The sequence below is a fragment of the Triturus cristatus genome, chromosome 7, assembly GCF_964204655.1.
Source record: "Triturus cristatus chromosome 7, aTriCri1.1, whole genome shotgun sequence".
Taxonomy (NCBI): Eukaryota; Metazoa; Chordata; class Amphibia; order Caudata; family Salamandridae; genus Triturus; species Triturus cristatus.
This window is the reverse complement of record NC_140590.1, coordinates 130,053,097-130,077,726: the sequence shown is the minus strand read 5'-3', so window position 1 is coordinate 130,077,726 and position 24,630 is coordinate 130,053,097. Positions and strand designations below refer to the sequence as shown.

General features: G+C 43.5%; 1 protein-coding gene across 3 annotated transcripts in view; it reads right to left on the bottom strand.

Annotated features, from left to right (window-relative positions):
• IGLON5 (IgLON family member 5) overlaps positions 1-24,630 on the bottom strand; it is a 1,048,688-nt gene that overhangs the window by 107,438 nt on the left and 916,620 nt on the right. For all 3 annotated transcript variants that reach the window (XM_085615809.1, XM_085615810.1, XM_085615812.1), the window contains one exon: positions 12,167-12,286. In XM_085615809.1, the coding sequence (XP_085471935.1) occupies positions 12,167-12,286 (120 nt within the window). The remainder of the gene's footprint in view (positions 1-12,166; positions 12,287-24,630) is intronic.

Below are 24,630 nucleotides of genomic sequence, written 5' to 3'. Positions count from 1 at the left end.
AGTTGTTTAACGCTTCTTCAGTGTGGCTTCCACGCTCCCTGTAGTATGTGTCTTCGAAGGCTGCGTGGTAGGTGGCATTTATTTAACAAACACAACTTTGTATTTAATCATTAAAATTCCCTTTTCTGGGAGGACCCCTGCAAAGCCCTTAAAATTGCCTTTGAAGTACATCCAGATAGAGGGTTGTTGCTGTTACATAATACATCAAATGTGTGTCAAACATCTTCAGTATTTCATGGGAGAAGATTTCATTTCAATCTCTATTTTGATTTCCCTTGGTCTCTTTATTACTTTGCTGTAAAGGTTGTTTTATCTAGGTAATTGATTCTGTTCTGTTTCATAATCAATGTACGCCTCCGTCAAATGGGACCCTTGTCAAATTGTTGTTTGCACCCTGAGCTAGAAAGGCTAGCTCCAGGTTAGCGATCGCGGACATTGATTTACCAAAATCTCAGGGGTAGCAAAGCAATATCATATGCCCTTTCACCCCTTCCAATTACATGACAGGAAGTGACATCACATTAACTTTGACCCGATGATGTAACAGAAAAGGATGTATGACGGAACCCTGCATGCATTTCCCATGTATGTCTTCACTCCGCAGTCACTACCCCGACTGCGACATTACCACGCGTTCCTTTACCACACAAGTTGTTACGATTGCTTGCCTTAAGGGGGCGCTGGACTTTGTAATAATATAAAGTACTATTCCAACTCCAGTCAGTGCATATAGTATAAAGTACTATTCCAACTCCAGTGAGTGCATATAGTATAAAGTACTATTCCAACTCCAGTCAGTGCATATAGTATAAAGTACTATTCCAACTCCAGTGAGTGCATATAGTATAAAGTACTATTCCAACTCCAGTGAGTGCATATAGTATAAAGTACTATTCCAACTCCAGTCAGTGCATATAGAATAAAGTAATATTCCAACTCCAGTGAGTGCATATAGTATAAAGTACTATTCCAACTCCAGTGAGTGCATATAGTATAAAGTACTATTCCAACACCAGTGAGTGCATATAGTATAAAGTACTATTCCAACTCCAGTGAGTGCATATAGTATAAAGTACTATTCCAACTCCAGTGAGTGCATATAGTATAAAGTACTATTCCAACTCCAGTGAGTGCATATAGTATAAAGTACTATTCCAACTCCAGTCAGTGCATATAGAATAAAGTAATATTCCAACTCCAGTGAGTGCATATAGTATAAAGTACTATTCCAACTCCAGTGAGTGCATATAGTATAAATTACTATTCCAACTCCAGTGAATACATATAGTATAAAGTACTATTCCAACTCCAGTGAATGCATATAGTATAAAATACTATTCCAACTCCAGTCAGTGCATATAGAATAAAGTAATATTCCAACTCCAGTGAGTGCATATAGTATAAAGTAATATTCCAACTCCAGTGAGTGCATATAGTATAACGTACTATTCCAACTCCAGTCAGTGTATCAGTAAGGAAGGTGATGGACTTGAAATCCAACACCAGTCCAACAACGCGCCTCCTAAAGCAAGTTGTTGTAACGACTTGCGTGGTAAAGGAATGTGTGGTAACCCCGCAGTCGGGGTAGTGACTGTGGAGTAAAGGCCGGTCGTAGTTCTGCCTGCGGGATAAAGGATGTTTCCCAACAGAAACTGAAGTCACGTGACTGATGCCGTCAAGAAAGTGGCATGGCTGATGTTAAGAACTGAGCAGTAAAATGCAGCATCAATAAAAAGACAGCAACTATGGAAGCAGATAAATGTCTACTTTAGTCACCTCTATATTTTAACCACAGTGCCACTGATATATGTCACGGGTCAAACCATCACCTACCAAGGTCATACTGTCATATGCAATTATAGCCTCAAATGTCTGGGCACGCCTATTATGCTTGTGCATTCATCAACATTGCTTTCCTCTCATGCCATCTTTTTCATGCAATACAAGGAATGAATCACCTAATTATTCTAAAATGTAAATCCTCTTCTATTTGTATGAGAATGTGCTGTCACTTGGACTTGAAAAGATTAAAATTACTGTATGTAATGTATCATTCAATAAAGATTAGCAATAACATTATTGAGACCTCCACAGCAAACAAGCTGCTGAAGACATATTTCTGGAGCAGTGGAGTTAAGAAGTCTAAGGATGCATGTAGCAGAACCTTGCAACGCACACACCCACAACCCCTAACCTGTGCTAACACCCCATGTGTCCCCCCAGTTTCCAATGCCCAGTGCAACCGCTGTGTGTGATTTCCCGGGGCCCACTCCTTCTTCAACATTCACAATTGCAAGGGGTCTCAACGGGCCGTCTCCCCTTTGTGCATGGGTGACCTCCTCCTTTGTGGAGTAGGTAACCTTTCAGTAGTTTGCGACTGTAATTGTGGTTGCAAATACATAGCAACACGAATCGCAATCTGAAAGGGATGCCACAAAAAGGCCCCTTCCAAGTTGTTATTCAAGATCCATTTCTAGACCCATTTTGCAGCTTGGTACCCTTCGTAAAATGGGCTGAGTACCCACCACAAAGACATTTCACATTTGCAAACCCTGTGCTCTTGCGAATCACAGGGTTGGTGATTGCAAAAGCGGTTAGTACATCTCGCCCCAAGTCCCTACCTATGTGCATCTGGCCTCCAATTGTAGCATTTGAAGTATGTAGTCACATGTGCACTTGTGTTACAAATCTTTAAATATTAATGTTAAAATATAAAGTAATTATTCAGAAGTTGTACTGTCAACAATATCTTTTTTAAAGGCCCGCTCCTGTGTTCATCATTGATATGTCTTTCATGAAATACCAACCCACAGACACCATAAGCTGGGGTGCCACTGAACTTCCTTCATGAACACCCCACATTAACTCAAAAGAACCCAAACCCGTGCCACCAATCAGTAAACCACATTTATGAGGCTTTTGCAAAGGAAACAAACAGTGCATGGGCATCATGAAAAGCATTCAGTTACTACTAGCAGTTTAAGCACTGTTTACATTTCATTTCATTTCCCCCTTCCGTCCTTTGAAGAGTTTTGAGGGACCCACTGCCACACAAATACTGGAAAGTATTCCAGGCGGAGCTCTTCTCCCCGCTGTATGCTATCTGCTGCCAGTCTCTTACTATGGCACGAGTTCCGGAGTGTTGGAAACTAGCAGTGGTCTCACCTTTACTGAAGAAAGAAACTCTGGATCCCACCTGCCCAGCGAATTATAGACCTATATCGCTGCTCCCTTTTCCCATTAAGATTCTGGAGAAACTGGTCACTAAACATCTGTCCAGTTTTATGGAGACCAATTTCTGCCTGGATGCGGCTCAATTTGGTTTTAGACCAGCACATGGCACAGAGTCTGCTCTGGTGACCGTTTTGGACGATCTTCGTTCACGAGCCGACACTGGACGAACAGCCTTTTTAGTGCTGCTAGACATGTCGGCCGCCTTCGACACGGTCAACCATGACATCCTGGTCAGAAGACTTGAGGATGTAGGGGTGAAGGGTTTGGCTCGTGACTGGCTGATCTCCTATTTGGGAGACAGGCGCCAGGTAGTGGCCTTGCCACCATTTCAGTCGGACATCAAAGCGGTCGAGCAGGGCGTCCCGCAAGGGTCTGCCATCAGCCCTATTTTGTTTAATCTTTATCTTCGACCGCTGGTGAGTCTGATCAAATCATTCGGTATTTCGGTTATTAACTATGCCGATGATACGCAGCTCATCTTTTCCATCGAGGGCAAGGATGCGGTGTCTCTGGAGACTTTCCATCAGTGTATGGCATCAACTGCGGATTGGCTGAGGCAAAACTCCCTGCAGTTTAATAGCTCCAAAACAGAGGTACTACACTGCTCGAGGGATCGGGATCCCCGGCCACTGCCTACTGATTTCTGGCCTACTTCCTTCCAGGATGCTCCCCTGGCAGCAGTCTCCGCCAGGAATCTAGGCGTGGTGTTTGGGCCTAATCTTCAATTAGACCTTTTTGTGAACAAAACTGTGGCCACCTGCATGGCGCTGCTTCGCATGTTGTGGAAGATTCTTCTGCTGCTTCCGGCTCATGTTCGGCCAGAAGTGGTGCGTGGCACCATATTGAGCAGGTTGGATTATTGCAATGCACTACTGTTGGGAGCACCATCTAATCTGGTGGCTAAGCTGCAGCGTGTGCAGAATATGGCGGCCAAATTGGCTCTTTCGCGGTGCCGCTCTGATTCCTCCTCCACGGCGCTGGCTGATCTTCATTGGCTGCCTGTCCCACAACGAATTATTTTCAAAGCACTATGCTTAGTATTTAAAGGGCTCCATGGGCAAGGACCTGCCCCGCTGCAGGAATTGTTTATGTGGTGTGTGCCTACTCGCTCCCTTCGATCATTATCAGCACATCTTGTGGTAATTCCGAAGGTTTTGAGGGCTCGGATGGGCGGGTGGTCTTTTAGATTTGTGGCAGCCAAACATTGGAACGATCTACCCCATTCGCTGAGAAACCTGGGGGACTTCTCCTCCTTCAGGAAGAAACTAAAAACGTATCTTTTCCCTAGGTTAGTTTAATTCTCCTGTTACCGTTTTGTGTGCTATCGGTAGAATGTCTAAGCGCCAGCATACCCTTCGGGTGGCAGTCTGCGCTATACAAATACGCGATACATACATACATACATGTGCGTTTCTCCCCTTGGCTGTCCCCTTCAGGCCCCATGTCCAGCCGATAAGAGGAGTCAGCTGGGCTCTCTGAGGCATGCTGCTTCTGCACCCCTAACCTGCTGGGCCTCATCTGGAGCTTTAAGCCTGGATTAGAGAAATCACTGCCACCATAGGGATGCCAGCTCAGAAGGCAGCACACTTGCAAAGACTTGAGGGTACTGCAAACGATCTACTTCTTGGAGTACAGTGTGCCTGCCAGGGCTCATCCTGCAGCCTCTAAGAACGCAAACAAAGTGACGGGTTGAAATCTTGCATTAACCTCCGCCACTGGTAAACACTTGAGGCTCCATCACAGTCCACCATGGCACTCAGACAGGGCGCAGCCATGTGCAAATCCCCCTCGCCCTGCTTCATCGGGAGCAGTCCAACCCGAACTGCCAAGAGAGGTCCCCTCTGAACCAGGACACGAGCCCCCCAGAGCAGTATCGACTTATTGCGCCGCGCAGCTTGGCTCCAGTGACAACATGAGAGCGGGCCCCCGCCAGGTCAGGGCACACCCTTCGCACGTAGGGCATCGCACTGAAGGATGCAAAAAGTGATGGGTGAAATGCTTGAATCAATCTCAGCAACTGGCACTTGCACAGCCGGCAGCCTTACCGGAGAGGGCAACGGCGAACAGTCCTCTCCTGGGTCAGGTCATGAAACAGCCATCCAAGGCATGAAGCCTGCTGTCTACTGTGCCCAGTGGACACCAGTAGCCTAAGGGACTTCTCCTCTAAGCAAGGCCCTGGGCCAGTTCGGCCTTCTACAGAACCAACACTAAAGTACGGACAGGATGACCTGTAGTGCTCAGCCTTTACAAAAAAAAATCCACCTTTTTTTCGGTAAGCGACGTGAGGTACAGGTCAGAATTTAAAGTAGTTTGCCCGAAGATCACACACTTGTGTTGGGGCAGCACGCCCTGATGATAACTTTCTGCTTCTTATTCTACAGTAAACAGTTAAATTACCCCGGAGTACAGCTCTTCCCTGGGCACCCAGGACCACTCCAGTCACCAGGAGCTCACTATGATATTTGCTCTTAGAAACCCTGAAACACTGAATTGACCAACAGTCACCTTCAAGCTGTGTCCAGGGGGCTGCAGCCCCTGTCCTGCACGGGCAAAGGTTGGGCCTGCCCCATTTCTGCACCATTGTCGCATCACAAACCAATTTCATTTAGTTTCAACATGTCTTCTAAAAATTCCTTGTTATTGCAAATAAAGAAAGTGAAGCCTAGCGGGGGAGGGGGGTGGGGCTAGGGGGTTTCAGGGGGGAGTGATTTACCAAGAATTGCACAATTGTGTTCAGTGAGGACGTTTTCTCTAGACCTACCTCTGTTCTCCTAATTATACCATCTACAACCGCACTATTACTGTATTGGCAACCTTGCCACAAACATTACTTGTAGTGCTTACTAACAGAAATGAGGCCCGAGGCACTATATAAAAACACATATTAATGGAATGCTTTCAAGACCCATTAATGGAATGCTGCCACAACCCATTAATGGAATGGTGCCAAGACCAATCAATGGTTGCTAATGCTTTCAAGACCCATTGATGGAATGCTGTCAAGACCTAGAATGCTGCCTGGACCCATTGATGGAATGCAGCCAAGACCCATAACTGGAATGCTTTCAAGACCCATCAATTGAATGCTGCCAAGACCCATTAATGGAATGCTTTCAAGACCCATTAATGGAATGGTGCCAAGACCCATTAATTGTATGCTAATGCTTTCAAGACCCATTGATGGAATGTTGTCAAGACCCAGAATGCTGCCAAGAACCATTAATGGAATGCTTCCAAGACCCATTAATGGAATGATGCCAAGAGCCATTAATGGAATGCTTATGCTTGCAAGACCCATTGATGGACTGTTGCCAAGTCCCATTCATTTAATGCTGTCAAGATCCATTAGTGGACTGCAGTCAAGACACGGAATTCTGCCAAAACCCATTAATGGAATGCTTTTAAGACCCATTAATGGAATGCTTTTAAGACCCATTAATGGAATGCTGCAACGACCCATTAATGGAATGCTGCCAAGACCCATAAATAGAATGCTGCCACGACCCCTTAATGGAATGCTGCCAAGAACCATTAATGCAATGCTGCCAAGACCCATAACTGGAATGCTTTCAAGACCCATTAATTGAACGCTACCAAGACCCATTAATGGACTGCTTTCAAGACCCATTAATGGAATGCTGCAACTACCCATTAATGGAATGCTGCCAAGACCCATAAATAGAATGCTGCCACGACCCATTAATGGAATGCTGCCAAGACCCATTGTTGAAACGGTGCTAAGACCCATTAATGGAATGCTGCCAAGAGCCATTCATGGAATGCTGTCAAGACCCATTCATGGAATGCTGTCAAGATCCATTAGTGGAATGCAGTCAAGACACTGAATGCTGCCAAAACCCATTAATGGAATGCTAATGCTTTCAAGACCCATTGATTGAATGCTGCCAAGACCCATTGATGGAATGCTGGCAGGACCCATTATTGAAATGCTTCCAAGAACCATTAATGGAATGCTTCCAAGACCCATAAATGAAATGCTGCCAAGACCCATTAATGAACTCTGCCAAGACCCATTAAAGTAATGCTGCCAGACCAATTAATGGAATGCTTTCAAGACTCATTAATGGAATGCTGACAAGGCCCATTTATGGAATACTGGCAAGACCCATTGATGGAATGCTGTCAAGACCCATTCATGGAATGCTGGCAAGACCTATTTGAGGAATGCTGCCAAGACCCCATAATAGAAAACTTCTCAGACCCATTAATAGAATGCTGCCAAGACCCATAAATGGAATGTTGTCAAGACCCATTGTTGAAATGCTGCCAAGACCCATTAATAGAGTTCTGCCAAGCACCATTAATAGAATGCTTTCAAGACCCATAATGGAATGCTGCGAAGGCCCATAAATGGAATGCTGTGAAGATCTATTAAATGAATACTGTGAAGACCCATTAATGAAATGCTGTGAAGACCCATTAATGGAATGCTTTGAAGACCCATTAGTAGAACGCCGCCAAGACCCAGTACTGGAATGCTGTCAAGATCCATTAATGGAATGCTGCCAAGACCCGTTTATAGAATGTTTTCCAGACCCATTAATAGAATGCTGTCAAGACCCATAAAAGGAATGCTGTCAAGACCCATTATTGGACTGCTGCCAAGACCCATTAATGGAATGCTTTCAAGACCCATTAATGGAATGCTGCTGAGACACATAAATGGAATGCTGTCAAGACCCATTAGTGGGATGCTGCTAAGACCCACTTATGGAATGATGCCCTAGACCCAATAATGGAATGCTATCAGAATCCATTAATAGAATGATGTCAAGACCCTTTAATGGAATGCTAATAAGACTCATTAACGGAATGCAATTGAGACGTATGCTGTAAAGACCTGTTAATGGAATGCTTTCAAGAACCATTAATGGAATGTTGCTAAGGCCCATTAATGAAATGTTATCAAGATCATTTAAAAGAATGCTGCCAAGACCCATTATTGGAATCCTATTAAGACCCATAATGGAATGCTGCGAAGGCCCATAAATGGAATGCTGTGAAGATCTATTAAATTAATACTGTGAAGACCCATTAATGAAATGCTGTGAAGACCCATTAATGGAATGCTTTGAAGACCCATTAGTAGAATGCCGCCAAGACCCAGTACTGGAATGCGGTCAAGATCCATTAATGGAATGCTGCCAAGACCCGTTTATAGAATGTTTTCCAGACCCATTAATAGAATGCTGTCAAGATCCATAAAAGGAATTGTCAAGACCCATTATTGGACTGCTGCCAAGACCCATTAATGGAATGCTTTCAAGACCCATTAATGGAATGCTGCTGAGACACATAAATGGAATGCTGTCAAGACCCATTAGTGGGATGCTGCTAAGACCCACTTATGGAATGATGCCCTAGACCCAATAATGGAATGCTATCAGAATCCATTAATAGAATGCTGTCAAACCCCTTTAATGGAATGCTAATAAGACTCATTAACGGAATGCAATTGAGACGTATGCTGTAAAGACCTGTTAATGGAATGCTTTCAAGAACCATTAATGGAATGCTGCTAAGGCCCATTAATGAAATGTTATCAAGATCATTTAAAAGAATGCTGCCAAGACCCATTATTGGAATCCTATTAAGACACATTAATGGAATGCAATCGAGACATATGCTGTCAAGACCTATTAATGGAATGCTTTCAAGAACCATTAATGGAATGCTGCCAAGGTCCCATTAATAAAAAGTTATCAAGGTCCATTAATAGAATGCTGTCAAGACCCTTTAATTGAATGGTGCCAAGACCCATGAATAGAATGTTGTCAAGATCCATTAATGGAATGCTGCCAAGACCCATTAATGGAATGTTTTAAGACCTCTTAATTGAATGCAATCGAGACCTATGTTGTCAAAACTCATTAATGGAATGTTTTCAGCGCCATCCCTAACTTAGTCCTTGGGTGGTGGGGAATCCAACATCAGGAATTTGTCCTCCAAAGCGGTAGAGAAGAAAGAATTAAGGAGAAGGTGTTTGCCTGCTTCGGCCCATCGATCAATGCGATTGTGCTGTGTTATGATGCATTAATGGAATGTTAACTCCAATGCATTATCTCGCCCGCCACTAGTGGGTAATGTATGGATCCCATATATCATAAAAGAACCTGTCAGAGGGGCCTATGCATCTTCTCGATGCTCCGGCACTGTCCTGGAAGACCAATTGGGAGACTTATGGCCCACTTAGCCCTTGTCTCGCCATCTCTCTCTTTTAGCCTTCCTTTTTCTTATCCTGTCTTTTTCAACTATTTACACCTAAATGATGCTCTCACATTTTGGGGTCGCTCCAGAAGCCAAGCCCAGTCTTCCTCTCTGTCACAACTTCCTTCTTGAATGCTGAAATCCACGGCCAATGCGAAGTCTAAGGACCAAAGCTGCCTGGCCATCTTGGTGTGCGGGTCTGTACTTATAGAGAATAACTCAGTGCATGCCAGGTGGAGATAACAAGATATCATTTCAGACTATAAGTCTACACAACGGCTATGGCAAGGTTTACATTTGTAGTGTTTGAACTTACGTCATTTGGGGAAGATTTAGCAACACTTTATGCCGACGAGACAAATCTCTGCAAATTGTTGATAAGGTACTTGCAGGCCTAAAATAACACAAATAGCACATTACACTGCTTTGCGTTACTTTGCATCAAGGGGGCGTACAATTAGTGGCACATCTGCATTCCCAGGGTTTTGAAGAAAAGCCATATCTACTAACAATAGTAGACAGGGGTTTGAGCTGAAAAAAATAATGCTTCCACGAGACAGGCGCTAACAAGGAGAAATTTCTCTTAACATTTCCCATGTTTCACATGTGCTGCACTCTACAGCACATATTACTATGTATGAATGAATGAATAAAAGTATGTCTAAGCATAGTATGGAAGGCTTACCCTTCTAGTAGAAAATCCATGCAAGCCCTCACACAAGCATTTTCACCTTGGTGCAAAGGTGTGTGTGGCGCATAGAGGGTCAGCACTGGGGAACAGAGCAATTGTAACATATGTTAGTAGAGACAGCACTGTCCTGCTCTCTCCTCCCAGTTCAACACAACACAGCAACTTTGTTCACTGCATTTTGTGACACTTTAAATTAGTAAATGTCCCCCTTTGAGTCCAATCACAGGAGCTATGTTCACTTTTCCTTCGACAGGCAAATAGCTCTGTTTTATACGTTGAATTCCCTACACATATTGGGATTTTTGCTCCTGGGAAAGGCAGGATTACATTTATTTCTAGAGTAGAAAAAAATAGCTGTACTCATTTTTTTCTTCTTTTTCAATAGCTGTCCTCCAAATTGACAAAGGTGTAGGGAAAGGGTTTCTAAAATAAGAAAAGTATTTACCCCATGTAGAAAAAATGCTATTTGAATAAAGTGATGAATTTCCCATGGCTTCTGCAGATCTCAGGTGTAACCTGGGAAGTTCTGTGACTCCCATAAATGAGTCAATCTACATCCGTGGAAAGCATTTACTCAATAAGGGCCTGATTACGATCTTAGTGGACAGGGTTATTCCGTCACAAACGTGATGAATATTCCAACCTCCACATTACAATTCCATTATATCCTATAGTACTTGTAATTTGGATATCCCGTCCTCCACATTATACTTCCATTATATCCTACGATACTTATAATTTAGAAATCTCGTCCTCCACATTATAATTCCATTATATCCTACAATACTTATAATTTGGATATTCCGTCCTCCAAATTACAATTCCATTATATCCTATAGTACTTGTAATTTGAATATCCTGTCCTCCACATTATACTTCCCTTATATCCTACGATACTTATAATTTGGAAATCCCGTCCTCCACATTATAATTCCATTATATCCTACAATACTTAGAATTTGGATATTCCGTCCTTCAAATTACAATTCCATTATACCCTTCGATACTTATAATTTGGATATCCCGTCCGCCACATTACCATTCCAATAAATCCTAGGGTACTTATAATTTGGATATCCCGTCCTCCACATTATAATTCAACACCCCATCAGGGGTAACAGGCACTATATGAATGCAAACCTTTCTTTCCCTTCTATCCCTCCGCTATCCTTCTCACTCCAAATAACTGACCAATATCCACCACTCAAATTGCTTTCATATTTCACCATTCTAATTCACCACTAATCCTTTATTGGTTTCCATAATTCCGGAGCAGCATGCTACTTGCCAAAAAAAAAGCGCTTTAACACCCCATCAGGGGTAAGAAGCGCTATATAAATACAAACCTTTTTTCCTCTTCTATCCTTCTGCTATCCTTCCGAATCCAAATAACTGACTAACATATCCACCACTTAAAATGTACTTGCATGTTTCACTATACTAATTCAACACTAATCCTGTATGTGTCCCGGAGTAGCGTGCTACTCGTCAAAAAGCGCTTTGACACCGCGTCAGGGGTAGTAAGCGCTATACAAATGCAATTACAATACAATACAATACTTATAATTTGGATATCCAGTCCTCCACATTATAATTCTATTATATCCTTCGATACTTATAATTTGGATATCCCGTCCTCCACATTACAATTCCATTATATCCTACGATAATTATAATTTGGATATCCTGTCCTCCACATTATAATTCCATCATATCCTACGGTACTTATAATTTTGATACCTCATCCTCCACATTACAATTCCATTATATCCTATAGTACTTGTAATTTGGCGGACAGGATATCCGTCATGTTTGTGACAGAGTATCCCGTCTGTCAAGATCATAATCCGTCCCTAAGTCTTTTAAAGCCACAATTCAGACTACAGATCTGCCATTCCCCTAGATTTAATACCAAATGCTCAATATATTTTCCCAAAGTCAAGGATAAAGGTTCATATTTGTCTCATTGCCTACTGGTCAATGTGTTAAAGGATAAAGGCGCTAGATCCTCACCTCTCATCTGTTTCCAGGTCACTGTGGGTTCAGGCTTCCCAAAGGCCAGGCACAGTAGGTATACGTTGCTGCCTTCGTTCACCGTGATGTCAGCTGAGATGTTAATAATTTTAGCAGGGACTGAAAAGATAGAGGGCCGTTAGGTTACAACACCATCAAATCAATGTACTCAACCTATCATTCTTTATACATTTCAGTTTTAACCATATAATATGATTCAATAAATTGGAATTAAATCACATGAAATTAAAATATTAATAAGCCAAAGATATATTTAAAAATTACATCAATGTAAAATTATTAAAATCTGTCCACATGATGACATAGATTTTCTTATTCTGATAGCCATTTGTACAAAACTCAGTACTACAGCCCATGAAGACAATAAATCTAAAGATTAAAGGAAAATGAGAGCTGACCTACACTGAGTAAATGTGAATAAGAAAGATTTTAAGAAACATAACTTAAGAACTTCATAGAACTCACAAAAGAACATAAAGTACATAGTGGTTTGTGTTGAACATACATCGCAAGGGCCGTGTGTGATATTGGTCCATTTTCAGGAAGGCTAGGAAAAGATGGATGGTGCATAAGCGGAAATGTGCCAGAACAAATTGATGTTGGTGATCTTAATTCGTCACAAAATTTGGTTGAGTATCGTCTTCCGATCAGACAAGAGTATGGGCACTGACTGTTGCTTTACATAGTTCTTCTGTACATTCCCAATTTCCAGCAATAGATTGATTTGACCGACAATGCAATTCTAATTTCAAAAGAACAGTGACGTTAGTTGGTTCTACACACTTCAATGTTTCTCTATGGAAACTATGCATCGTTTTTCTACAATTCAACCAGGGTATTTTAAAAGCATGATCAAGCAACAATCAATCCTGAATGAGTTCTCTAACCAGATAGAATGGCACTACTTCATAGGGCATATTGTCATTGAATCTTCAATAACAGCTATCCCTATTTCTTTGTGACAAATGTAGGAGTGAGTACTTTGGGGAACAACTCAGTAGAAGACTACAAACCATCCATAACTTAACATCCAGACTCATCCTCAGCCTACCACAAAGAACTCACACCATACCTCACAGAAATACACTAGCTCCCAATAAACATACACGCTCAATTTAAACTCCGTTCACACACATTCACGACACTACACAACTCAGGGCCTTGTACCTGACCAGTCACATATCCTTCCTCCAACCACTCAGACACCTCTCCTCCACAGGACTCCTATTTGTACAATTCCCTCGCATACATAGCACCAGATCAGGAGGATGGGCATTCCCTTACATCACTCCTAAAGCATGGAACGGCCTCCCACTCCACATCAGAGCCTCCTCCTCTCTTTTTGAATTCCACAAGAAGCTGAAGACCTGGTTTTTTAGTTAACCAACCTACCCTAGGCAGGGCTAGGCACACACACCTGCTCAGCACCAGGATACCCTTACAGATCAAAGTGGACTTTACGAATATATATAATACACATAACATAACAGTGAGCAATCCCCTTCAAAAAGTAGTTCTCCATTATTTGTAGTTGCTGACATTCAATAGACCCCCATAAACAAGAACCATAAGTTGCAGCTGAAAAGCGTAAAAATAGTGAACAACTCCTTAATATGTCTTGACCCCAAATTAGTAGCAAATTAAGAAACAGCCTCCATGGTTTTACTCAGTTGTTGACTACTAAACATTCTTATGTGAACAAATTTCCTCCAACAATTAAATTGTATCCCTAGGTAAGAAAAACAGTTTACTCTAGAGATATGAACACCCTTTATTGAGTGGTGATGATTTTTGTTTACTCATTTACCACAGAGCATTACCAAAACTTTTGCTTAGATTCACATTTAAGTCAACTTGGTCCATAAAACACGTAAAGGAATCCCAAAAGCTTTTGTAGATCATTGGCTGTTCTCACAAGGATGGCGTTATCAACATATGTAGCGGGTGCCGCAAAGGCAAGCCCACATTCTCCCGTCTGTGCCTGGACCAGCGCCATGAACCCTGGTCCAACCATCCCCCAGTGTTACACTGCAGCACTCCTCTGCTCCCTCGACCGGAGACACATATTGCCCCGCTGCTGCCATGCCATGCCACATACAACAGCAGGAGTTTTCTCTTGCATCCACTGCCGCTTCACCTGTAGAAACCTCCTAGCAACCCCCACACATATACCAACCTCCACATCGCACCTCACGCAACAGCAAACCGGAACCTCAAAGCGTCCCTCAAAACACACTCACATACATGTTACTCAACATCTGCTCGCTCAGCAAACACACAACCAAAATATGGGTCCTGCTATGCAGCAATGCACCAGCCTCTTCTTCCTCACAGAAATCTGGCTCAATCCAACATCAGTGTCCAACATCACGATGGAAATCCCAGCAGTCTACAAGATTGCAAAACAGGACCACCATAGGGAAGGAGGGGAACTCACAATTGCCTACAAAGACACCATTGTCTGCTCAACAACCACAGAGAATGCCATTCCATTCATGGAACATCTGCATTTCAAACTTCAAATCTTCAGGGACTTTACTCTTAAGGGAACCCTGCCTTACCAACAGCAGGACCATGAGTCACCTTCACAAGCCTCATCACAGAATTCATTGCCCCCCTCACCATCAACTCCAAAACTGCCGTGGTCTTCGGAGACGTCAACTTCCAACTGGAGGACTCAACCGACCCTTGCGCCATTCTAAAAAGCCTAAACAACACCGGACGAATCCAGATCGTCACAGAACTCATGCCCCTCGCCGGACACACACTGGACCCCATCTTCACCACCTTCAATGACGTAAAATTAAACTGAACCTCAGCCCGCATTTGAACCACCGATCCCCAAATTCGCATCCAGATCAACACACCGCAGTCCTACTCACCCACTAACATGAGCCTACCTAGCCACAGTACAATCCCAGAAACAGAATAATAATAATAATAATAAAAGGGATCTTATCGTGCGCAAACATAGCCCAATGGGCGTCAAGGCGCCTAATTCCAAAACCAGCTCAGCCTGTGTAAGCTCTAGAGAAGCACCAAGTTTTTAGGGCCTTTTTAAACAGCGCTAAAGAGGGTAAGGTCTTCAACTCCATCGGCAAGATGTTCCAGAGTTGTGGAGCAGCGACTGAAAAAGCCCTGGCTCCCCATCTCGTGAGTTTAAAACGAGGGACAACAAGTTGGAATAGTCCCGAAGAACGCAAACACCTTGTGGGGTGGTAACGAGTAATCAGAGAGCTGATAGCGCCTTTAGATCCATCCTCGAGTGCTCTATAGGTCAGACACAGATTTTTAAAATAAATTCTGTGCTGAACAGGCAGCCAATGAAGGTCTCTCCTCGCAGCAATAGCAGAAGAGGCCCTGGGCAGATCCAGGACAAAACGTGCAGCAGCATTCTGCCCGATTTGCAGTCGATGTATAAGGCCCTTGTTGGACTCCATGTAGAGAGAGTTACAATAGTCCAACCTGGAACCAACAAGGGCGACTGCAATCTGCTTGCGTGCTTGAAGAGACAAATAGCTGCGAATTCTGTTGAGCGTCCTGATCACGCCCCAGCAGGTCGAAACAGTCCGATTCACCTGTAAGGACATCGAGAGTGAAGTATCAAACACTACACCCAGATTTCTGGAAGATTGAGAGGGAGTGGGGCAGGTGCCAAGAGAGGAGGGCCACCACTCACTCGACCAAATATCTTGGTCCTTCCCAAAGATCAGGACCTCAGTCTTGTCGCCATTTAGCTTCAGGGAGTTGGTAATCATCCAGTCCGCAACGTGTTGCATACAGGACCTGAAGCTAAAGGCAGATGTTATAACAGAGGACTGAGTTAGTGAAACCATAATCTGGGTGTCATCGGCGTATGATACCACCTCCATCCCCTGTGATCTTACTAGCCTAGCAAGGGGGGCCACGTAGATGTTAAACAGGGTCGGACTTAATGCCGACCCCTGTGGCACCCCACATTGCAAAGACTTTGCTGGGGAGAGGTGGTTGCCGAGCATCACTCTCTGTTCCCTATCAAGGAGAAAGGAGTTGAGGAGACTCAGGGCCGAACCAATGACACCTGCCTCCCTAAGCCGAGATGTTAGAATGGCAGGAGACAGAGTGTCGAATGCGGCTGTGAGGTCCAGTAGCACAAGGACAGTTGTTTGTCCAGCATCGACCTTGCGTCGGATGTTGTCGACTACAGAGGTGAGGGCAGATTCTGTGCTGTGATGCTTTCGAAATCCATGCTGGGTAATGTCAAGATACTCCGAAGCTTCAAGAAACGAGGATAAATGGCGATTTAGGTGTGTTTCTAAGATTTTAGCGGGAGCAGGGAGCAGAGAAATAGGTCTAAAATTTTTCAAGAGGCCAGGATCGAGAGAAGGCTTCTTAAGGAGCGGCTTCACAATGGCCTTCTTCCATATTGATGGAAAAATACCTTGAGCAATTGCCTTGTTCATCACCTCAAGTAAGGGAGGAAGGAGGCTGTTCCTACACTCTTTTAGCCTTTTGAGAGGCAATGGATCTAGTGGAGAGGAGGATTTCGTCTTGTCTAGAAGAAGATTCAAACCTTCAAGAGACATAGACGGAAAAACAGAAAGGAAGCTAGAAGGGACTATATCCAGTGTCTCAGAAGAGCTTATGCCTGGAGGGAGATTTTCGGCCAAGGAGAGGCGTTGTACTTCCAAGGAGGTGTGAATATCGAAGATTTTTGTGTGAAAAAAGTCTGCAATGTCGTCACAAAGACGTTGAGAGCTGACTACGGGATCTGGAAGTTGAAGGGAGCACAGCGAGTCAGCGATTTTAAAGAGCTCCCTAGAGGAGGTAAGTGAGCTGGTAAGATTGGAGAAGTATTCCTGCTTCTCCATTATCACTTTCTGCTTATACTCCCGTAGAGCAGACTTGTGGGCCTCCCTATCCATGGGATCCCAGGATTTCCTCCATCTCCTCTCACTACTTCTACAGCCCTGTCTTAGTACTCTAAGATGGTCCGAAAACCATGGCGCTGATGGTTTCCGCCGGGCTACATATCGCAAGGATGAAGGTGCAAGTTTTTCTACTGCATTAGTGATGGAATCATGCAGATCTTGTGCTGCCTCATCCGCGTCTTTTAATGAGAGAGCCTCTGGTGTGGGAACAAAAGGGGCAAAAGCCTCATTCGTAAGGTTTCTGAAATTTCTTCTAGAAACAAAAGGGGTAGTCCCTTTCTTAGTCGAATGGGAAGTAGAAAAGGCTAACTGCAGAGGAACCGCAAAATGATCTGTCCACACCAATGGTAAAGGTGTACCGCTGGAGAGTCTTAGATCATTAGAGAAAACCCCATCAAGGATGTGACCTGCTATGTGAGTAGCATTGGTAACAAGCTGAGTGAAGTCACAAGCTCCAAGTGATTCGACCAGAGATATAGTATCCTTAGAATGAACCTCATCGAGATGGAAATTAAGATCACCTAAAACGGTGAAGGAGGGCTTTCCGAAGTAGGGTTCAAGGATTCTAAGTATGTCCAAGGCAAAATTAGCTCTGTAACCAGGCAGCCTATAAATCAGTATACCCGTAAAGGAGACTGAAGGAGCACACGTAATACAGAAATATAGAGCTTCAAAGCAATCCTGGGGCCGAGAAAGTGGATTGATCGTGCAAAGCAGGGAAGATTTAATAAGAATAGCAATGCCTCCTCCTCTACGTTTAGGTCTATCATGTCTATGTAAGGAGTAGCCCTCAGGAATGGCTAGTAGAAGGTCGTGACCCGAGGAGTCAGTGGCCCAGGTCTCTGTAATAAAAACCCAGTCTGGTTGTCTTTCGTCCACAAAATCATGGAAGGCGAGATTATGTTTAATTAGCGAGCGCGCATTCAATAGAAATCCATTATTATGAGAAACTGTGGACTTCGAGAAAGAAGAACAAAAGCTGGTAGAGCAGGTGACAAGGGGATGAAAAGAGGAAGAACAGACCTTACAGCGACGAGAATGTAATATCCCCAGCGGAGTAAAACAATGTAGAGAAGGGCATATGGGAGGTCTGAGGGCCCGAAGCGCAGATGAAGAATAACGCATTAATGTCTTACCAGGAAACGAAGGTACGAAAACCTGGTCCAGCCCGACCTGCTGCCCGTCCTCAGCGCGGACGGGCGCAGACGGGCTGAACTCTGGCGTAACTCCGGCGGAAGACCGGCGACCCCGCTGCGCGATGACGCTGCGCGTCTGCATGACTGCCATTTATGGAGGTCGAGCCTCCTAGATGGAGACTAGAGCGCGGAATGGATCGGTCCTCACACAAGATGGCCGCCACCGTGACAAGGGCGAGGGGCCCGCAAAAAAGCGGTGAAAAGTCCGATTAGAGTGCAAGTTAAGATGACAGCAGTGCAGGTAAGCAAGAACAGTTATTTAAAAACCGGGAATACTTAAGAAACGAAAACTAACAAAATATACAACACGGGAGTTTAAAAACAGCAGTGGCTGTCCAATAGTCAAGCGCTGCACGCTAATACGCTGGGCTACACGCTAATGCGTTGAGCTAGTAGGCACAGGTGATTGTTAAAAGCAGGGAATACAATAAAATAAGAGAAACGAAAATACAAAAAACGGGAGTTTAAAACAACAATAGCTATACACTAGTCAAGCGCTGCACGCTAATGCGCTAAGCTGGAATAGGAGCCCTGAAATTACCTGCCATTTATGGAGGTCGAGCCTCCTAGATGGAGACTAGAGCGCGGAATGGATCGGTCCTCACACAAGATGGCCGCCACCGTGACAAGGGCGAGGGGCCCGCAAAAAAGCGGTGAAAAGTCCGATTAGAGTGCAAGTTAAGATGACAGCAGTGCAGGTAAGCAAGAACAGTTATTTAAAAACCGGGAATACTTAAGAAACGAAAACTAACAAAATATACAACACAGGAGTTTAAAAACAGCAGTGGCTGTCCAATAGTCAAGCGCTGCACGCTAATACGCTGGGCTACACGCTAATGCGTTGAGCTAGTAGGCACAGGTGATTGTAAAAGCAGGGAATACAATAAAATAAGAGAAACGAAAATACAAAAAACGGGAGTTTAAAACAACAATAGCTATACACTAGTCAAGCGCTGCACGCTAATGCGCTAAGCTGCTCAACGACCTCCATGTGGACACACCCTACCCGACAGACAACATCAGCGTGGACGTTGACAACTTCAATAACTGAAAGAAGAACTGCATAGACTCCATCAAACCTATCAACCTCAACAAACAGAGAAGAACAATCAAACAAGCCAGTTGGTACACCAGGACCTCAGACTACAATAGACACTACGAGCAGCTAGAAAGGAAATGAAGAATCAATCGCAAAGACACTGAGAGAACAACCGTCAAAACCACACTCAGATGATACCACCAGCAGCTAAGAGAAACCAAGAATAAAGCACTAGTGCAACGCAGCAAAGAAATCTTATCAATCATCAAAGATTTCACCACATCTACCACCAACAACATCATCCCCTGCTAAGATCTTTGTGATGACCTGTATAATTTCGTCCACAGCAAAATTATGAACATCTACAGCTTTTTTGCATACCAACCAGATACCAATGAACTCATCATTAACCTGACCATAATTAATTAGGACAAGCACCTGACCAGATGGAGGACCCTCACCAGCAAAGAAACAGCCTTAAACATGTAGACTATCCACTCTGGGGCCCCATTGGATCCTTGCCCTCACTGCATCTTCAACCTCGGCGCATTACTAATCAGCATAGCACTCAACCACATCCTGAACACCTCTACCACCTCAGCCACCTTCCCGAAAGCCTAGAAGAACACAGCAGTCAATGTCCCTCCTGAACAAACATTCAGCCGACCCAAGTCAACTGGCCAAGAACTGGCTTATCTCCCTGCTTCCCTACCCAGCAAAAGTTATCAACAAGCATTTGCAATGCAATAGGTCTCGCATTTTCAAAAGTTTAAGCTATTGGCATTGTTCATGACAATGCCTTTGTTTTCTATTTTTATAAAACAAACACATAAATAAATGCCCTTATCATTTACAATACCAATAGCTAGTGTTGCATTAATATTAGCAATGCCAACTGCTCACACTTTTATAATGCAAGACCTATTGCATTGCAAATGCTTGTTGAAATCTCCAACCTGAACACAAAAGGCACAACGCGCGATCCCCCTCCCACCAAACTCTCATCCTAATGGGGCATTGATTACTCTTCATTTTTTTGTGTTTGTTTGACTCATACACTTACTTTACAAGAGCCATTGGAGGTTTGTGTCCGAAGCCCACTTCGAAGACTCCATGGTCCGCTTCTACTGAAAGGAGACAGCATTTGTCTGTAATTTCAGCACTAATCCGCTTCTCAGAGTCAGGAACTCTGAGTCACGTGATGGCTCTGAACACCCTAGAGTCCTGTAGTCTCTACAGTATATAATTGGAGATGTGGTCTGACGAGTGAGTTGCCGATTTTGGAATCAGGGAATCCAGTTTGAGTCCGGCGTCCACTCAATATCCTATAATTCTGGGCAAATTACTTAAATCATTCCTTAAAAAATATATAAGTGAATCTCACCTTGTATAATGTTATTTGGTGTGAATGTTAAGGGCATCGACGTATACTGCTTAAAAACGCATAGACAATGAGAGGCCTTCTGCCAGTTCTCAGTTTTGCACTCTGGGAATTAGCAGGCCTGTGCAGCAGTCTCTTCTGGCCTTGTATGATGTACTGTTGCTGTAGCCCAGATACAGCAGCAACCAAGTTAATGAGCACCTCTGGAATGTATGGTTAGTGCTTTTAGAGACTTCTTCCATTGTTTTTATGTAAACTATCACTGTAAGTAAGCTATGTTTTCTCTTTGTGCAATTTGCTTTACACCAGATTAGCATTGCAATGTAGGTAATATGTCAATAGTCACACAAAGGACGCACACATAGTCACTCACCCATCCGCACCTACAACCACGTGCACATGCTTCCACACAATGAATGCGTCTCTACAATACCTCTAAGCATACCTAACTCCAGACATCACATGTCAAATTCTAACAAATATGTCTTCAAGTTTACACCGCCTAAAACATTTATGTCTTAATTTGACTCTGGCTGAGAGAAGATTATTTGATGCCTGGGTAATTAGACGAAGTCAAGAACTTTGCCCATGAGGACAAGGAAAGGAACTGGTGAACACTGCTTGCATACAACATAACACGTCATGCTGTGATGTACAGCAAGCGCATGTTCCGTCATCTGCGTCGCATTTCTTTTTCTCTAGTTCACTCATCTCACTTTCGAAATGTGTGCATGTCTATGAGAGAGAATAGGGCTGAACTGGAACAATACATGCCAAGTTTTCTAATCCTCAGAAAACCAATTTGTCCAATAAAAGTATCCAAGCAGCAGGAAAACCAATTCTAAATGTAAGTACATGAGAACTATTTCTTCAACTAACGGCGAGTGGAGCTCTCGGCATATAGCGAAAGCGGCGGTAAAATTTTCCACACTCTGTGGTAAATATTCTTTTCACCTAAACTGAATTTCATACGGAATCTTAAAATAAAGTAAATTAGCTCAGAATAACAAGAGGCAGAATCCGTGGTATAAGAGGTTTTCTAAATGGGCTTTATTCCAAAATGGCCGACTCGAGTCGCGGCCTTCAGGTTCCGTCACCACGAGGGTTCAGGAAGTGAAGTACAATACTTTATTGACAAGAAGTAACTTTTATAGGTCATACATTACAATGAAACGAATGCAAAAGGCGTAACAATTGATAAGAGAAATGACATGGTACTACGTAATCGAAACTAGGCGTAATAAGGAGCAAAAAGAAACATGATTGGCTCTGATTATCTTACATAGGTGGATCTATAAGATAATACTTAACATAGATGCGCGCGCAGCAGCATGACGTGTGATTGACGTGTAACTAGGGGGTGAAGGGGACTTGACATTTAGCTCTACATGTGGAGACGAGGAGTCTGGGGGGTCAAGTCAACCTAATCCCAAATCATATCTAACATCCCATGTTTAGAGAACTATGTTATCCACAAGGAAAAGACTCTCGGACAGGAATCTATTCTATACTGACTGCGTGTGCGTGTACAAGCGTCTAAGTGTCTATATGAGATGCGAGGGGCAGAAAACTTTCCATGGCAACAGGGCTATGAATCACTTGCAGGAGGACGGAAAGGCCGAGTCCTTTGCTTGTGAGCAAAAGGAAATGTTTACCTAAATCACTAGACAGGAATGCATCGGCTGAAGAGCAAAATAGATAATTCGAAGGTGAAATACAGCTTCTTGGCAGGCAGGCGAAAACTGGCCGAGGCAGGCACCGTTAGCTGCACAGGGAGTAGGACAAAGTTCATGGATACAGATGCAAGCTCAAGCTGAAACTGTCAGAGACAGAGAGCAGGAAAAGGCTTTGAGGAAAGAATCGGGCCTACTTGCCTGAACTGTAAAAATGGAGTAACTTAGCCATATAAAGTCGGTGGCCTGTCATACTTAGGAATCGAATATCCAGCCCATTGATGGCGGATCTGACAGAGAACATGTCGACGGTAGACACACATATGTTTGCGTCTTAGAAACTGGAACTGGAGGGAACATACATGTACTTGTAACATGCATATAGAACCGTTGGGGTCCAAGATAGGGGACATAACTGATCAGGAAAATCCACATTTCCACATTCCCTCCTTGTCCCCTACTTGCCCTTCAAGAGATATCAATCTTCATCATTCCATCGATTTGCTCATGGAGCATCATTTCTTCTTCCTTCTTTTTCCGGCATTTTGAACGAGAACTTTGATATGGAATGCATGATGTGGCACACAGACCACAAATCGCTGGTCCACATTGCAGGCATAAACAACAACTGAAGAGCATAAGAAGGCCAATACCTAGGAAGGATAGAACTCTCCATCCCCAGGCTGATATCACACTCCAAAACCACCCGGACCACGTCCAAGTGCCTGGATTCTCGTGTATCTGGCTTACAATCTTATGAAGGCGTGTTATAGCTTTATATACAGATGGCGAATTTTCTGGTATGAATATGCAGCAGCTGGATCCGATGACCCTGCAAGCTCCGCCCCTATCGGCCAGGATGACGTCAAGGACAAGACGATTCTGGAGAACAACAATTCTCATCACTGATTGTTCCTCTGTCAGATTGCCTAGGGCGGCTATAGTCTCGTTTACTACAGCTTCAAGAGTCTTGGTTAGTCTGCGTATCAGCTTACTATTTGATATTGTACCTATATAGGGAAAGATACCTTTATTGAAATCTACATACTTGTCCCATGCCGTCTCAGTATAATCGACAACTGGGAGATCTCTTCGCTCTCTTTTGTGTACTAAGTGAACATTTCGATAATAATCAGGGGGGGCTAGGAAAACAGGTGGCAAAAGGAATGCTATGTAACAGGTACCATCCCAATCTAGAGGTAGACGCATATATGCCGTCTGACCACATATAAAGTAAGAATGGCGAGAAGCTCTAAATGAAGATTTACCTTGATCACTATATTCTATTGTAGTAACGCATTGGCTATGGCCCATATGTATGGAACCAACTTTTCTTACACATAATTCACCCTTAACTGGAAATACTGACATAGTGGGCAGAATTAGTTCAACTTCGGATTTGACATTCAGAATCATAAGATTAGGCGTAAAATTACCTAATTTATACACTTCGTTTTCTAAATCAGTTCCTGTTCTACTGGGGTGACCCTCCTTATTAGGGTGACAGACTTTGAATAAAACTAGATTCAGATTTCCCCATATCCAATGTTGTTGATAAACTGCTGTGTCTGGGTCTATGGAATTTAGTAAACTAAACCATGCTCCACAGGAGCCATTGTGTGTGAACGGATGTGGAAAGAAAGGCAGAACTCCTTTGTTATTCTGATAGGGAGGGAGTCGGCCACACACCCAACAATTGGTGGCTTTACTAGTCTGATGGGAATGATGTAACATACTAATGAAGGTGTTATTGCGCAGCGCAAGTCTATAAGATAATTCATGTGGCGGTAGGTCACTAAAAGAATGTTCAGCAGCAACATTATAAACATGTCTAGAAATAGGATGATATATGCAAAATCACACTCGTAATAATTATTAAAACACTCAATAAAAACAGGATTAATAATGTCCTCACACAGTAGCTACGCAGTGATTTACAATACGCCTGTCGTTTCAACATTTCTCTGGTATTCTCTCTACTCAGGTCCAAGGGATACATGTCAGAGACAATTCAACCGCTTCACCTTGGAGAGGACTTAAACAATCAAATTGCTCGACTGTTTGGGCCTAAGTTTTAATTTATAGAACTGAGAGTCATTCTTTTCAACAAAAGGAAGTTTTGAATCAGTCTGTGAGGGAGTGCAGGGCACAGTGTCTATATCCGAGGATAGTCCATGAAATTTCTTAATGTGGCTGGAATGTATCCAGCCTTTGCGGCCCTCAACTTTCACGGCTGTTCTTGTG